The sequence below is a fragment of the Balaenoptera physalus genome, assembly GCF_965194825.1.
Source record: "Balaenoptera physalus genome assembly, chromosome: 3".
NCBI lineage: Eukaryota > Metazoa > Chordata > Mammalia > Artiodactyla > Balaenopteridae > Balaenoptera > Balaenoptera physalus.
The window spans coordinates 136,358,745-136,376,491 of record NC_138890.1 but is presented as its reverse complement, the minus strand read 5'-3'; the positions used below and the strand labels follow the sequence as shown (position 1 = coordinate 136,376,491).

General features: G+C 35.9%; 1 protein-coding gene across 3 annotated transcripts in view; it reads left to right on the top strand.

Moving 5' to 3' along the window:
* The window catches only part of NDUFS4 (NADH:ubiquinone oxidoreductase subunit S4), a 123,803-nt gene that overhangs the window by 81,109 nt on the left and 24,947 nt on the right, over positions 1-17,747 (top strand). For all 3 annotated transcript variants that reach the window (XM_082455961.1, XM_082455963.1, XM_082455962.1), the window contains exons 3-4: positions 5,692-5,864; positions 16,427-16,500. In XM_082455961.1, the coding sequence (XP_082312087.1) occupies positions 5,692-5,864; positions 16,427-16,500 (247 nt within the window). The remainder of the gene's footprint in view (positions 1-5,691; positions 5,865-16,426; positions 16,501-17,747) is intronic.

Sequence of the window (17,747 nt, the reverse complement as noted above, 5' to 3'; positions counted from 1 at the left end):
TTACTTCATATCCTGACTTAATCCTTCCAAACACTGCTATGAGGTAGGTTTTGTAGTGCTTTTTTTTTTTTTTTTTTTTGGCCGAGCTGCAGGGCTTGTGGGGTCTTAGTTTCTCCACCAGGGATTGAACCCGCGCCCTCGGCAGTGAAAGCGCAGAGTCCTAAACACTGGACTGCCAGGGAATTCCTTGTAGTGCATTTTTTTAAAGGAGGAAACTGACAGAGTTTAAGCAACTTGTCAGTACCGCATAGGTTGCAAACGGTGGAGCTTGGGTTCTTCAAGATTTATCTGAATCTTAACTAATACTGTATTTTACAGTAATGATTATTTAGTTATCCCCCCCTCCTTATGGGTACACAGATTATAAACTTTTAAAATTTAGGATTAAAGTCTTATTTTTATATTCTCTTCAGTCCCTGGCATAGATAACTTGGCATAGTAGGATCTGTCAATTTGAATTGAAACGAACAAAGGTAAATTGTACCTTGTTCCTTTTGTTGTATTTTATTTACTAACTCATATTCTTCAAAGAAGATGGGAGTTTTTTTCATCTTAACAACAGCCTCCCATTACTTGTTCACTCTGTCCTTTTTGAAAAGTCAAATAGTACTTTTCATGAGAATGGAAATCATGTCTATACTATTGAGCATTGTGTCCATTGTCTAATACATAGTAGACATTAAATATACATGGGACATCTCTTTATTGCCCAAGCACTTTACATACATTATTTAGTCCTCATTTTACTTTGTTTAATTGATCCTTATAGATGATGATTTAGGAGAAGTCTATTAATTTACCCAACATAAGTTGCGATTCTAACCCAGTTTTGACTCAGCCCTTTGCTTTTAGCCATTGCTCTACCCTCTCCTGCTCAGAAGGATCTAGGAGTAATGAAAATAGTTTGAGATTGAGACACATGTCTCTAATTCTTAGTTTTTTTGCTCTTTATGTGATTAGCTGCATCATTTGCTTGATCCGTTGTTAATATCTTAACAACATTCCATTTAAAACTTAACTTTCGGTTTCATGGTAACTTTGCCCAATATGCAAGATATAATGGATATCATATTTCAACACTTGTTTCATTACCTGGTTAGACTCCTACATCAATATGTTGCTTTAACAAACAAACAAAAATTGGTTCTGCTGGCACATTTCTAATGTATTTTTACAGTTTTGATTGTATCTTGAATCGCTGTGGCCACTAACTTTTTAGAAATGTTTAAAGTTCTTCCATGGTAAGTAAATACATATGGTTATGCTATCTGCCAACTCTTTGTTAATTTTCAAACTGTAAAATTTATTTTGTAAAATGTCCTTCATTACTTATGAGACCACTTAATGAGTTTCTTGTGTTAAGTTTCTGTAGGGCACTTGAAAGGAAGTTTTTATTACAGATCCAGGATTGTTTTCCTTTTAACATCTTTCATGGTTGAAGTAGAATATAAACACAATCATCAAATTTAGATCAGTTTTAGCCCTAAAATAAATTTAAACACATAATTGGTAACTAATAGCCTGCAATAGAACAAGTTTCTATGAGCAATATTTGTACTTAATGTTCCAATATCTACTCTATTAAAACTTTTCAACATTGATCCATAATAACATGCAATTTAGTCAACTTATTACCAAAAAGCCTGGTAAAAATTTTGGCTGTTCTGGGTGTACTGAGAGATCTATCAAAAATTCATCCAAAGTGGTGAAAACCTTTTTCATTAATTTCTCTTTATGACAAGTGTAAAGTATTAAGGTTAAGTGGGTGGGGCAACCGGAAGTAATTACTAAGGCCAGTGGCATTTTTGTGGTTTAATAAAGGCAGAAGCTAATTATTCAGTTTTTATTTAAGTGAAATGGTGCCAAAAAGGAGGTTCCTGCAGAGCAGCTGCACTCCTTCAGTGTTACCCTAATTTACCAAAGACACAACTGTCACAAACAAAACTTTTAAACTTGATATATAGCCACAAAAGTAAGGAGGCTTTTGTTTGGAGTGCATGCAGAAGAACTCCTTTATACAAATCAACTGGCAGATGACGGACAATGATGAAAATTTGATTCTTTGAAGTCATAATAGTCATTGAAATGTGTGAAATTCTGGTATTGAAAAGAGAGCGGCCAGCAAGACTCTAAATCCTGGGTGGTTGCAAGAAGCTTGCTGGGAGGTTTTTCTGCATTTTGACACCAACTTCCCATTGCTTGTTCCCTGCTTCCTTTGTTTAAAAAAAAAAAAAGTTGAATTCACACAAGATAAATGGGGACAGTTGATAACCGAGTCATACAGTTTTTGTATGGAAAACTAATATTTTATAATGGAAATTGGTGTTTGAAAAAATAAAGTTCATTTACATATACTGGCATATACTTTCTTAATGATTTTTTAAATTCCTCTTCCATTTAACTAAACTAGACTTGTGAAATGGAAGGTCAGCTATCAGCTCTTCTAGAATTTAAATTGTGGAAGAGATGGTACTGAAAGAGCAGAACTTTGGAACTATGATATGCTTCTTTTCAGTAGCAGATTTTTAAATTTGAATGCTCTTTAATCTGTGAATCATGATGAGCTAATTAGTTACTGTTTCTTAAAATAGCATACTGTACATAAGATTGTGTTTCCAAAACTTTATTAAGATAGTGACATTCTTTAATAATATAAATATAGGTTTCAGGCTTGACCCAACTGTTTAAAATTAAGTTTTAAAATTCAGCAAGTCTGTATATATTATCTATAGGGTTACTTGTTTTATTAGAATTTATAGATAATTATTAACTGGTGAGTCTTGAGGTTCTTCAGGTGCCAACTTGAAGGCTTCTCGTATCTTATGTGATTTAACTTTTTTGTAGTCATAGAAAATTTATGAATTATTATTTATAAATTGCCTATTTTACCAATCAAATGAGAAATCTGTAAAAGGCAACATTGGCATCTTCAGAGCATTTCTATCTTTTGTAAATGGGTTTTTAAAATAATCACAGATGATCCATATTGCAACAGAGAAGTAGAAATCTAGAGAGAATATCATTAGTTCAATATAGTTTAAGTAGTTTGCAGATTATTTATTTATTTATTTATTTTCAAAAGTTGAGTCACAGGTAGGTGAGTGACAACTTTGAGGAAAGCAAAGCATTGAAGACACAAGTAAAAAGTTCAACATAGTGCCTCATAGTTCTTTTCAAGTATTACATTGTTTTAATGGAATCTTGGAATGGGAGCTTTAGCCCATTGAAATGTCGCTTAAAGGACATGTTCTTCTGTCACTAGCTGAAGCTGTGTGGATGAAATGATAACAATAGAGTGTTGTGATGCATTTAAAAAGTGTGAGAAATCAGTTTGTCTAGACTGAGAGTGTGCCTAGAGGGACTAGGAATTTTAGAGCTTCTGTGCCCTTTAGGTGTCAAGTATGTGAGAGATGCCAAGCCTTTTTATTCTGTCTTTGGCAGCGGTTCAACTCAGCTGCAGTACCTTACGTGTCTTCTGCAGGCAAAGACAGGGATTCTATGTCAGAACAACTTGGGCTTCAAAATTTGGAAACTCATTTGTTCTAATGCCAGCTTTATTGGGGGAAGATATCAGTAAATAATTGCCATAATTTGAGGGGGCATGGAAGCACTGGCAGCTAGGAGCTTAGCAATATTTTGTAGCCACTGATTTTAAAGAGGTTTTCCATCATTAAAAAATCATTCTATCCCTTTCTGCTTTGATAGTACAAATCAAGAGATACTCTTTCCGTTTTATTAAAGCTTTATTGGTTTTCAAATTACTTTGGCATATGCACACAATTATAGACATTTATTAAGAAAAAGTAAGTCTGTTTACTATGATCTCATCTTTCTGAGGTAACTGGTATTAGGAGATTAATATATTTCCTTTTCTATAAGTCTTAATTAAAAGAATAGCTAACTTACAGCTCCAGTTTTTATGATCTCAGCTTAGAATGGAGGGGTTGCTATGGAGTTTGACAAGGATGCCTCACCCCATAATTTTGTAATACACTTATATTGTTTGTTTATACTTTGCTTCGACTATAACTGAAGAAATAGGACATATTAATATGAAGATATATAGTATTAAATAATAAGTTAATATGAAAGATTACAAATACTGTAGTGAATTCAAAGGGGGAAATAAATATTAAGGATTTCCCAGGAGCTGAGTCTCTTTCAAGCTCTTGAGTAGAAGAATATGCTTTAGAAAGTCATTAAATATAATTATACCTGAAATTACTTTTCTTTGAGGTTTAACTTGATAATTAGAAGTTACTAATTAAAACTTATATTCATGTCTTTAAAAATTATGTACCAATTGTACTTGTTTTGTTTTTATTTTATCCTATAAGCAAAGAAACTTTTTAAAAATGTAGGCATATACTAGAAGTACATTTTTGTGTAAATATTTGTATGGATCATTTCAGTAGTTTCTCCAAACAGACAAGCTGTGACAAAGTAACCACACCTAATTATTGGTACAGGTGGAAAGGTATAGTTGCCAGCTAAAATAACTTTAAAGAATTGGTTTTTTAATCTGTGGGTAGAGAGACTAGTCGAGTCAGAAATACATTTAGTTTTTTCCCAGTACCTATTGCAACTAAGTACTTACACTAATTCTTTGGTCCAAAGCATTGATTAGAGTGGAACCACAAATAAACGTTAGCCTTCATTAGAGGACATATTACAGTGAAATTAAAACTGACAAAATGGGCTATATTTTCTAGTTTTCACAAGTTTGGTATACTCATTTCCAGGTTAAACCTGTTGTTTTTAACCAGTTAAAATTTACCTTAGTAAGTGAACCATGATTTTAAAATGCTTCATTTATAAGAATAATATAGTTGACCCTACTATGTTCTTACGTTGATAAAGTATTTTACCATTACTAAATGGAGACTTAAATTATGAATTACTTTGTTATTTTGCGTCCTGATTGCTATTATAAATTGATAAATATATCTAATTTAGGGCATCAAAATTGTATGCATTCATCAGTTGAGCATTTGTTACTGGATAGAAATATAGAAAAAGAGTCAAGAAAGTTACCATTGTTTTCATCTCACGTTTCTGCAAAAATTGTGCAAATTTTTTGGCTGTGCTTTGCAGAATAGATTTGACATCTATCTGATAGCATTTTCTCTTCAATAGGTTTCACCAAAGGGAGATAAATCAAAATGCTAGTTAAAGTTGTTAATTGATTTTAATTGTTTACAAACGGGGTCAGGCCTTCCTCTGAAGGGAATGCCTTGTAAGCAGTTTGACATAGAAACCATTGGTAATAGATTTTTTTTTCTATTTAAAATTTAGTCACTTTTTATATTATTATTTTTAATATCCCTTTACATTCTTTCTCTGCTACCTAACTAGCAGGTAATTAGTTACTTGCTTATGAAATAACAGTCTATTGTATACGGGCTTTTCTACCAGCAAAATCTTCAGAAATTACCAGTGCTTTGTTGTACAGCAGGGACCTAATTTTTTTTTATGAACCCTTCCCCACTGTACCCTAACACTCCCCCAATATATCTTTTCCAAATATCAAAATAGCAGTTTACATGGTAAAATAACAAAGTAGTGAATTAAGTCAGAAGCTTAAAAAAATTTATAAATAAGTATGAATAGAATTGCAAGATACAAAAAGCAACAAAAACGCATTAGGGTGTATGTGTACTGTTAGAAACACGTTTGCTTGTTTTTCTGTAGGATATTACTACTTTAACTGGTGTTCCAGAAGAGCATATCAAAACTAGAAAAGTCAGGATCTTTGTTCCTGCTCGCAATAACATGCAGTCTGGAGTAAACAACACGAAGAAATGGAAGATGGAGTTTGATACCAGAGAGAGATGGGAAAATCCTTTGATGGGTTGGGCATCAACGTGAGTACTTTGGTTTATTTGAATATTATTTTCAGCTCTCTTTTTCTGTGTAGATTTTCCTTTTAAGTACACTAGTTTTCAGACTCTTCTGTGTACAGAATGCTTTTTTTTTTTTTTAATTTATTTATTTTTGGCTGTGTTGGGTCCTCGTTGCTGCACGCAGGTTTTCTCTAGTTGCGGCGAGCAGGGACTACTCTTCGTTGCGGTGCGCATGCTTCTTATTGGGGTGGCTTCTCTTGCTGTGGAGCACGGGCTCTAGGTGCATGGGCTTCAGTAGTTGCAGCACGTGGGCTCAGTAGTTGTGGCTCATGGGTTCTAGAGCACAGGCTCAGTAGTTGTGGCGCACGGGCTTAATTGCTCCACGGCATGTGGAATCTTCCCGGACTAGGGCTCGAACCCGTGTCCCCTGCATTGGCAGGCAGATTCTTAACCACTGTGCCACCAGGGAAGTCCCCAGAATGCTTTATGACAATACCTTTTGAGATAATTTGTGTAGATATCACTATGTTTGATGATATAGATGTATATATTACACATATATAACATATATATAATGTTCATATAAGTGTGGCCCAGCAAAATAAACCATAAAAACAGTCTTTTTCAGAGTACTATTTATTGGATAAAAACGGCGGACATTGTGAGCACTCTTAGCAAGGTCCCCAAGCCATATATGTTAGTTTAAGATACACTGTATGAATAGTGTTAATAATTTAGTGACACTTTTACTTGCTTATAAAATAAAACTTACTTATAAAGTATTTTTTTGTTATTTATAAGAAGAGATTAGGTAAGTTTAGAAATTGGCTATTTTGAGGGAAACTTGTAAGTTCCTGAGATTTTGTGATTAATAAATTTACAGGCATTGGAATAAAGTAGTCATAAATTCTGTGGCACTAATGAAATCAGTGACCTGAATCTCTATGGTGGATAAGGCCCAAATGTTAAAGAGCAGGACTGCCTCTAGTTGAATGAAAGAAGCTGCTACTAGAGAAAATAGCTAGATATTCAAGAATATTATCTCTCTTACTGAGACTACTGGAACATTATATGTGTTCAGTCTCCAGTTGAAGGTAGTTATCAGTTTAAATTGTGTCTCATTTTAGAAAAGTATGACACTTAACATCTTTTCCTGATGATGTACCTGGGAGAATTTTTGTTTAAAATATCTGCCATGTTGCAGTTTAAATAGAATTATATTTTATTTGGCAGAATGATACATAGGCATGGTTTTTCAGGTGTTCTGGTAGCTTTAGATTTTATGTTTCATGTAATATATGGAGTGTTGTTGTAAATCACACACTCATAGAGACTAAAGAAATTTATAAGGAATAACTTTGTCTATACCCAGTGGTTGAAATGTTAAGATTACTCATTTTTTAAGTCACATGATCTTTTAATGTGTTCATCTATACACAAGGTTCATCCATTGCACTATCTATTGATGACATCGGGTAGTTTTCATTTGGGGTTATTATGCATAATACTAAGATGAAAATTCTTGTACATATCTTTTGGTGAATGTATGACTTCATACTAATAATATGCTAATTAACCCCTGAAACATTAATTATCAGTTAATAAACCAATTTATATTAAGAAATATCAACAATCTATTAATTCTCCATCCCTTATGCTTATATAGTTAATGACAGTTAAATTACTGATAGAAAACCTTGAACTTGTGGAAGATATATTTTATGCTTTATTAGGGTAGGTCTAGTTGCAGTTTTACCCCTCTTCTTAATCCTGGAACATAATCTGGGAAAATAAAAAGGCATGGCCTTTCTGAGGTTTTGATGGAAAGCACAAGGTGTTTACTAACTCCTTCTAACTCTGTGGAACTCCAAACTCAGTCTCCACTGTAGCAAGTGGACAGTTGCTGAAATCTCTGTTGGGTTCTCTCAGCCTTCTCAGCTATTGTTTTAAAGCCTTGTCCATCCATGTGCAATTCAGAAGTTCTCTGTTCTGGGGATTCCTCCTTTTTACTGTTATTGCTCCTAAATTTCCAGCTTCACTGGGAATACTAAATTCCATCTCCAGACTTCTTGTGCTTACAAGACCATGGCTTTCTGCTTGAGTGCTTGATGCTCCTCGCTGTCTGAACTAGAGAGCACCTTCAGGGGAAAAATTGTATAAACTTGGATCAAGTCCACTGTGGTTCCATTTTTTCAAAGTTTTTGAGTTGGACAGTGAATTTGGGAGTTGAACTTAGGAAGACTGATCTGGCATATTAGGGATCTTACGGGAGTCCCAGAATAGTAACCATTTTGTACAACTTGTGAATCTTCACTTCAGTGAGTGCTATTTCCCATGTATTCTCTTCTGTGTATATCTCATATCTTTACACTATCCGAATTACTTTCTGAACCTTCTTTTCTATATTTTTTATTCCATGTATCTAAATGATGTTTCACAGAATACTATCCTTGGCTTAGAGATTCAAAATAAATATTTGTAGCAAAACAGCCTTTTAATAAACATGCTAATAAAAGTGACATTTCTGAAATTATATGGTTATTTTGTAAAGAGTCTATGTAGATTCGTAAACATTACCACTATCCTAGTTTGAAGAACTCAATTAGATGTCAGATCTTAGAGCATTACTTTTTTAAAGTGGCCGAAAGCTGGAAAGAGTATTGTCAGTATGATGTATTCTAAAGAGTATTCTCCATAATGATGAAGGTTCATTAAGAAGAGTAGGTGTTGTTGCCATCTATTTGGGGCAGGGAGGCAGTAATAGTAGTAGTAGTAACTGTTGTACTCAGCAATTTTCTTGATACTAAATTTTTTAAATTGAGGTATAGTTGATGTACAATATAATATTAGTTTCAGGTGTACAGCACAGTGATTCAAAATTTTACAGCTTATACTCCATTTAAAGTTATTATAAAATATTGGCTATATTTCCTGTGCTCTACAATATATCCTTTTAAAAATTATTTATTTATTTATGTATGTATGTATTTATTTATTTATGGCTGCGCTAGGTCTTCGTACCTGCGCAGGTGCTTTCTCTAGTTGTGGTGAGTGGGGGCTGTTCTTCCTTGCGGTGTGCGGGCTTCTCATTGCTGTGGCTTCTCTTGCTGCAGAGCACGGACTCTAGGCACGTGGGCTTCAGTAGTTGCAGCATGCAGGCTCAGTAGTTGCAGCGCTTGGGCTCTAGAGCTTGTGGACTTCAGTAGTTGTGGCACATGGGCTCAGTGGTTGCAGCTCGTGGGCTCTACAGCACAGGCTCAGTAGTTGTGGCGCACAGGCTTAGTTGCTCCGTGGCCTGTGGGATCTTCCTGGACCAGGGATCCAACCCGTGTCCCCTGCATTGTCAGGTGGATTCTTAACCACTGGACCACCAGGGAAGTCCCTACAATATATCCTTGCAGCTTATATATTTAGTACATAGTAGCTTGTACCTCTTACTCCTCTACCTCTATCGTACCCCCTCTTCCCTCTCCGCACTGGGAACTACTGGTTTGTTGTCTATGAGTCTGTTTCTGTTTTGTTATATTTATTCATTTGTTTTATTTTTTTAGATTCCACATATAAGGGATAACATATATATGTATTTGTCTTTCTCTGTCTGATTTATTTCACTAAGCATAATACCCTCTGGGTCTATCCATGTTGTTGTAAATGGCAAAATTTCATTCTTTTTTTGTGGCTGAGTAGTATTCCATTGTATATGAATACCACATCATCTTTATCAATTCGTCTGTTGATGGACATTTAGGTTGCTTCCATATCTTAGCATCTGTAAATAATGCTGCTGTGGACTTTGGGGTGCATGTATCTTTTCAAATTAGTGTTTTCATTTTTTTCTGGATATATGCCCAGGAGTGGAATTGCTGGGTCATATGGTAGTTCTGTTTTTAGTTTTTTTGAGGAACCTCCATACTGTTTTCAATAGTGACTGCACCAATTTACAATCCCACCATCAGTGCACACGGGTTCCCTTTTCTCCACATCCCTGCTAACGTTTGTTATTGTGGCCTTTTGATGACAGCCATTCTGACAGGTATGAGGTGATATCGCACTGTGGTGTTGATTTACATTTCTATAATAATTAGGGATATTTAACATCTTTTCATGTGGCTATTGGCCATCTGTATGTATGTCTTTGGAAAAATATCTATTCAGGTCTTCTGTATATTTTTGATAGGTTGTTTGTTTTTTTGATATTGAGTTGTATGAGCTGTTTATATATTTTAGATGTATTAGTCATATCATTTGCACATATTTTCTTCTATTCAGTAGGTTATCTTTTCATTTTGTCAGTGTTTTTTTTTTTTTTTGCTGTGCAAAAGCTTTTAATCTGATTAGGTACCATTGGTTTACTTTTGCTTTCATTTCCTTTGCCCTAGGAGAAAGATCTAAAAGAATATTGCTGTGAATTATGTCAAAGAGTGTTCTGCCTATGTTTTCTTCTAGGAGTTTTATTGTTCCTCATCTTACATTCAGGTCTTTAATCTATTTTGAGTTTATTTTTGTATATGGTGTGAGGAAATGTTCTAATCCCATTCTTTTACATGTAGCTGTCCAGTTTTCCCGGCGCCATTTGTTGAAAAGACTGTTTTTTTCTCCATTGTATACTCTTACCTCATTTGTCATAGATTGATTGGCCATTAGTGCATGGGGTTTATTTCAGAGTTCTGTAGTCTGTTCCATTGATCTATATGTCTGTTTTTATGTCAGTACCATACTGTTTTGATTACTGTAGCTTTGTAGAAAAATCTGAAGTCAGAGAGCATGATACCTCCAGCTCTGTTCTTTCTCAAGATTGCTTTGGCTATTTAGGATCTTTTGTGTTTCCATACAGATTTTAGAATTATCTGTTCTAGTTTTGTGAAAATGCCATTGGTATTTTAATAGCGATTACATTGAGTCTGTAGATTGCCTTGAGTAGTATGATCATTTTAACAATATTAATTCTTCCAATCCATAAACATGGTATATCTTTCCATCTGTTTGTGTTGTCTTCAGTTTCTTTCATCGGAGTCTTACAGTTTTTCAAGTCCAGGCTTTTTACCTCTTTTGTTAGATTTATTCCTAGGTATTTTATTCTTTTTGATGCAATGGTAAATGGGATTTTTTCTTAATTTCCCATTCTGATAATTAGTGTATAGAAATGCAACAGATTTCTGTATATTAATTTTGTATCCTGCAACTTTACCAAATTCATTGATGAGCTCTTGTAGTTTTTTGGTGGTGTCTTTAGGATTTTCTATATATGGTATCATGTCATCCGCAAAACAGTGAAAGTTTTACTTCTTCTTTTTTCAAGTTGAATTCCTTTTATTCCTTCTTGTCTGATTGCTATAGCTAGGAGTTTCAGTACTATGTTGAATACAGGTGGTGAGAGGGGGCATCCTTGACTTGTTGCTGATCTTAGAGGGAATACTTTCAGCTTTTCACCATTGACTGTAATGTTAGCTCTGGGCTTATCATATGTGACCTTTACTGTGTTGAGGTATGTTCCCTCTGAACCCACTTTGTGGAGAGTTTTTAACATAAATGGATGTTGGATTTTATCAGAAGCTTTTTCTGCATCTATTGAGATGATCATATGGTTCTTATTCTTCAGTTTGTTAATGTGGTGTATCACATTGACTGATTTGCAGATATAAAATCATCCTTGCATCACTGGGAAAAATCCCATTTGATCATGGTAGATGAACCTTTTAATGTGTTGTTGAATTTGGTTTGCCAATATTTTGTTGAAGATTTTTACATCTATGTTCATCAGTGATATTGGCCTGTAGTTTCCTTTTTTGTGTGATATCTTTGTCTAGTTTTGGTATCAGGAAGATGCTGACCTTGTAGAATGAGTTCAGAAGTGCTCTTCCCTCTGCAATTTTTTGAAATAGTTTGACAAGGGTAAGTGTTAACTTCTCTAAATGTTTGGTGGAATTAAACTGTGAAGCCATCTGGTCCTGGGCTTCCTTTTGTTGGGAGTTTTTAAATTACTGATTCAATTTCATCACTGGTAATTGGTCTGTTTATATTTTCTATATCTTTCTGGTTCAGTCTTAGGGGAGTGTACATTTCTAGGAATTTGTCCGTTTCTTCTAGATTGTCCATTTTATTGGCGTATAGTTGTTCATAGTAATCTCTTATGATTCCTTGTGTTTCTCTGGTGCAGCCTGTAACTTCTCCTTTTTCATTTCTAATTTTGTTGATTTGGGCCCTCTTTGTTTCTTGCTGAGTCTGGCTAAAGGTTTATCAGTTCTGTTTATCTTTTCAAAGAATCAGCTCTTAGTTTCGTTGATCTTCTGTATTGTTTTTTTAGTTTCTGTCATTTATTTCTGCTATCATCTTTATTTCTTTCCTTCTACTAACGTTGGGTTTTATTTGTTCTTTTTCTAGTTCCTGTAGGTATAAGGTGAGGTTGTTGAGATTTTTCTTGTTTCCTGAGTTTGGCTTGTCTCACCTTAAACTTATCTCCTGGAGTGGCTTTTGCTGCATCCTATAGATTTTGGATCATTGTTGTTTAGTAGCATATTGTTTAACCTCCATGTGTTTGTTTTTTTGCAGCTTTTTTCTTGTAGTTAATTTCTAGTCTCATAGTGTTTTGGTTGGAAAAGATGACTGATATGTTTTCAGTTTTCTGCAGTTTACTAAGACTTGTTTTGTGGCCTAGCATGTGATCTATTTTGGAGAATGTTCCATGTGCACTTGAGAATTTGTATTCTCTTGCTTGTGTTTGGAATGTTGTTGGATATATATATATATATATATATAGTTTTATACAAATGTATAACTTTTAAGGCCATTTGTTTTGTCATTTAAGCCAGTGTTTCCTTACTGATTTTCTGTCTGGATGATCTGTTCATTGATAGAAGGAGTGTTAAAGTTCCCTTCTATTATTGTGTTACTGTCAATTTCTTTTTTTATGTCTGTTAATTTTGCTTATGTATTTAGGTGCTCTTATGTTGGGTGCATATATATTTACAATTGTTATATTTCCTTCTTGGATTGATGCCTTGATCATTATGTAATGTCCTTCTCTGTCTATTGTTGCAGTCTTTGTTTTCAAGTCTGGTTTGTTGTTGTTGTTTTAATATAAGTATTGCTACCCCAGCTTTCTTTTCATTTCCATTTTCAAAGAATACCTTTTTCCATCACCTTACTTTCAGTGTGTCTTTAGGTCCAAAGTGAGTCTCCTGTAGGCAGCATATATATGAGTCTTGTTTTTATATCCATCCATTCAGCTGCTCTGTGTCTTTTGATTGGAGCATTTACATTTAAAGTAATTATTGATAGGTATATACTTATTGCCATTTTGTTAATTGTTTTGGATTGTTTTATAGTTTTTGTTCCTTTTTATTTTGTTCTCTTCCCTTGGGATTTGATGACTATCTTATATTTGGATTACTTTCTCTTTTTTGTGTATTATTATAGATTTTTGGTTTGTGGTTACCATGAGGTTTATATATAGCAATTTATATGTGTGTGTGTGATTATTTTAAGTTGCTTTCTTAATTTCAAACTCATTTTAACAACCCTGCATTTTTACTTCCCTCCCCCTAAGAATACAGTTTTTGACATCATATTTTACATCTTTGTTATGTATATCTTTTAACTGCTTATGAGGACATATATGATTTTACTACTTTTGTCTTTTAATCTTCCTAGTAGCTTTCTACATGGTTGGTTTACTACCTTTAAAATTTCCTGTAAAGCTGATTTGGTGGTGCTAATCTCTTAGCTTTTGCTTGTCTGTAAAACTTTTGATTTCTCCACCAAATCTGAATGAAAGCCTTGCTGGGTAGAGTATTTTTGTTTGTAGGTTTTTTTACTTGTATTATTTAAAATATATTATGCCATTCCCTTCTGGCCTGCAGAGTTACCACTGAAAAGTCAGCTGATAGCCTTATGGGGAGTTCCCTTGTAAGTAACTTGTTGCTTTCCCTCTTAATTTTTAATATTCTCTATCTTTAATTTTTGCCATTTTATTTACAATGTGTCTTGCTCTGGTCCTCTTTGGGGTGATCTTATTTGGGACTCGCTATGCATCCTGGACCTGGATGTCTGTTTCTTTTTCCCAGGTTAGAGATTTCAACTATTATGTTTTCAAATATGTTCTCTACCCCTTTTTTTCTCCTTTCTTCTTCTGGGACTCCTATAATGCAAATGTTAGTATGCTTGATGTTGTCCCAGAGGTCTCTTAATCTGTCCTCATTTCTTCTTCTTCTTTTCTTTTTTCTTTGTTTTTTAGCTTCGGTGACTTCCACTACTACGACTTCCAGCTCACTGATTCATTCCTCTGCATCATCTGTTGATTTCTTCTGGTATACTTTTTATTTCAGTTACTGTAGTCTTCAACTCTGTTTGGTTCTTCTTTATATCTTCTTTTTGTTAAACTTCTCACTGTGTCATCCATTTTTATCCTGATTTTTTTGATCTCTACAATCATTACTTTTAACACTTTATCGGGTATCTCCACTTCACTTAGTTCTTCTGGTGTTTTATCTTGTTTCCTCGTTTGGAACTGATTCTCTTGCCTCATTTTGCCTGATTTGCTCTTTTTATTTCTATGTATCTGGCAGGTTAGTTTTGTTTCCCAACATTCAAGAAGTGGCCTTTTGTAGATGTCCTATGTGTCCTAGCAGCACACTCCCCTCTTGTCACCAAAGCTATATGCGCTAGGGGTGCCGCTTGTGTGGGCTGCATGGGTCCTTCTGTTGTGGCAGGTTGACTACTGTGGGCAGTCAGATAGATGTGGCTGGCCCCTGGTCCAGTTGTTTGCTAGGCCTTACCTCGTGTGGAGGAGGCTGGCTGCAGAAACCCAGGGTGTCACAGGGCTAGTGCTGGCTCACTAGTTGGCAGAGCTGGGTTCCTGGATCTAGTGTCAGCCTACTGGTCGGTGGGGTCATTTCCTGACATGGCTGGCTGTGGGTTCTGTGGTGTCCCAACACTAGTGCTGGCCTCATGGTGAGTGGGGCTGGACTCCAGGTCAGCTGGTTTAGTAGTCCAAGATGTCTCAGGTCTGGTGTCAACCTCCGGGTGTGTTGGCTGGATCCTGGATAAAGCAGGCTGTGGGGCTGCAGTGGTCCTGGGGTTGGGACCACCTGCTGGTGGGCAGGGTCTGGTTCCGGGGCTAATGTCCTCCCACTGTTGCATGAAGCTAAGTCCTGTGGTCTCTTGCTGCAGGGCCCAGGGGTCCTAGAGCTGGTGTTGAATGAATGGTGAGTGGGGCCAAGGCCAAGGGGTTCTGGGGCTAGTCCTGGCTCACTGGTAGGCAGAGCTGGGTCCTGGGATCTCTGGCTACAGAATCCTGGGGGTTCCTGCTGAACTGCTGTTGTCCACTGCTGGGTGGTACCAGGACAGCTGAGGGAGGTGAGGGATCCACGATCCACGGTGTCTCAGAGCTGGTGTTGTCCTGATGGTCCACAGAGCCAGGGCCTATGGGGTCCCAGGGCTGGTACTCCCTGTTGGTGGGTAGGCTGGGTCCTCTATGGCAGGTTGAGGGTCTGCTGTGGTCCTGGGGTCTCTGGCTGCAGGGCCCTCTGGTGGAGAGGGCTGTGTCCCGGGGCGACTATGGGCTCAGAAGTTAATCTTAAGGCAGCCTGCCTGCTGGTGGGTAGAGCTGTGTTCCCACCCTGTTAATTGCTTGGCCTGAGGCACCTCACGATTGGTGCCTACAGCCTTGTGGGTTCCAGTGGTAATAAGCTATTGGGAGGGTTCCAAAATGGCACTTGCCACTGTCCTCGTGGTAGAATGAGCTCCCCAAAATGGCTGTTGCCAGTTTTCTACATCCCCAGGCTACAGTTGCCTCCTGCCTCTTCTGGAGACTCTCAAAGATAAGCAGGTGAGTCTGACCCAGGCTGCCTTCAAATTACTCTTCTGCCCTGGGTCCCAAAGTATGTGAGATTTTGTGTGAACCTTTTAAGAGTTAGTTAGTTAGTTAGTCTCTATTTCCCACAGCCCTCTGGGTCTCCTGAAAGTAAGGCCCATTGGCTAAAGCCAAACGTTCTGGGGGCTCGTCTTCCCAGTGCAGGATCCCTGGGCTTGGGAGCCTGATGTGGGGCTTAGACCCATTGCTCCTTGGGCAGAACCTCTACAATTGTAATTATCCTTCTCTTTGTGGGTAGCCCACCATGGGTAGGGGTCTCCCTCTCCCACCTGTCTCATTGCGGTTCCCTCTTTATATCTTTAGTTATAGAAGATCTGTTCCACTAGATTCCGGTTTTTCTCAATAGTTGCTGTGTAAATAGTTGTAATTTTGGTGTGTCTGTGAGAGAGGTGAGCTCAGGGTCTTCCTAGTCCACCATTTTGGCCATGTTCCTTCTCATTTTGATGAATTTGTAAGGTTTAAAGAAAAACCTAAGAGGATTCTCATTCTCTAGTTTTTTTTTAAGTTTAATGAATGATTTTATTTGAGATTAAAGATTGCTGAATATCTCTGCAATTTTAAATTTTTTAATTTGACAATACATGTTAGAAAAATCAAATTTAACACAGAAAAACATATTCAAACATTTAACAGTTTTAAAGAAATGATTCAAAATAAGTAATTTTCAGCCAGAGGTCAATGTTAAATCCTGGAAAAAAATTGTTTCTTACAGGGCTGATCCGTTGTCCAACATGGTTCTAACTTTCAGTACTAAAGACGACGCAATTGCCTTTGCAGAAAAAAATGGTGAGTTTGGTTTGTTTTTGTTTTGCTTTGACAAATAAAATCAAGATATTATTTTATGTTCTTAAACTTAATCAGATTCTATATCCCTAACTGGCATTAAGTTGAATGAAATCTCTCAATGTATCTAATCCAGTGGTTTTTAGATTTTTTTTTTTTTTTACATGAGAACATACCCCTCCAAAAAAAAAATCTAAAAGTAAATGCACATGTAACATATAAATCAAACTGCTCTAAATTTGAAGTAGAGACAGGGAATAAAACTACTTGTCTAATTCCTATCTTGCTTATGAATTCCTCTGCAAAATCATTAACATTAGGTTTTTAAACTCCAATTAAACATCTCATAAGGCAACCTATTCCAGTTTTGACATCTGGTTATTATTTCTTACTTTGAGCCAAAATCTCATGTCTGTTACTTTACCTAATAGCTTTTCAATTATTTGAAAATAGTTATCATTATCATATTTCCTCTAAAATTTCATGCAAGCCTAAATATCTACATTTGCCACTTTTATTGATATGTTGGGCCTAGTACCAAGCATAATCTCATGTCTACAATTATATTAATACAGCCTCAGAGTATATTATACCTCAAAACTACTGTAGCCACCTAAAACTATTGGCCTATGTTGGTCTTGCTTTCAACAAAACTACAGAATGTCTTTTTTTCTCATTTTCTGCTGTTAAGCCATGCAACACAGTAGTGAAAGGAGGCTTTGGAGGCAGACCATTCTGAATTCTAATCCTTATTATGCCACTTGAAGCTACATGATTTTGGATTAATTTCATCATGGACTTAATGATTCTTCATTGTTGAAATAATGGTACTTACCTTAAGGTGTACTTAGTCCAGTATTTGATACATAATAGATGTTTGTTTGGTAACTATTAGTCCTGTTCCTTACCTCCCTCTCCATCTGTTATTTCTGCTGTTTCTCTCGGATTTTAATGCAGTACTGTGCATTTGTATCTAATGCATTCTGTTGTTCTAGTTGGTCAAATTGAATTTGAATCTAATTTAGCTATCTATTTGAATGACGTACTGTCCATTTAAGTATGTTATTACTATAAGGCAATACATAAGTGTAAAAGATTATTAGCATTATCTAATATTTGATATAAACGTGAAAGCACTGTAAAGATTATTATTATCTGAAATATTTGCTTTTCAGCCTAAGTTCATATTATATACCTTATGATTAAGAGTCTAAAGCCAAACTGCCTGGGTTTGAATCCATGTCGGATCA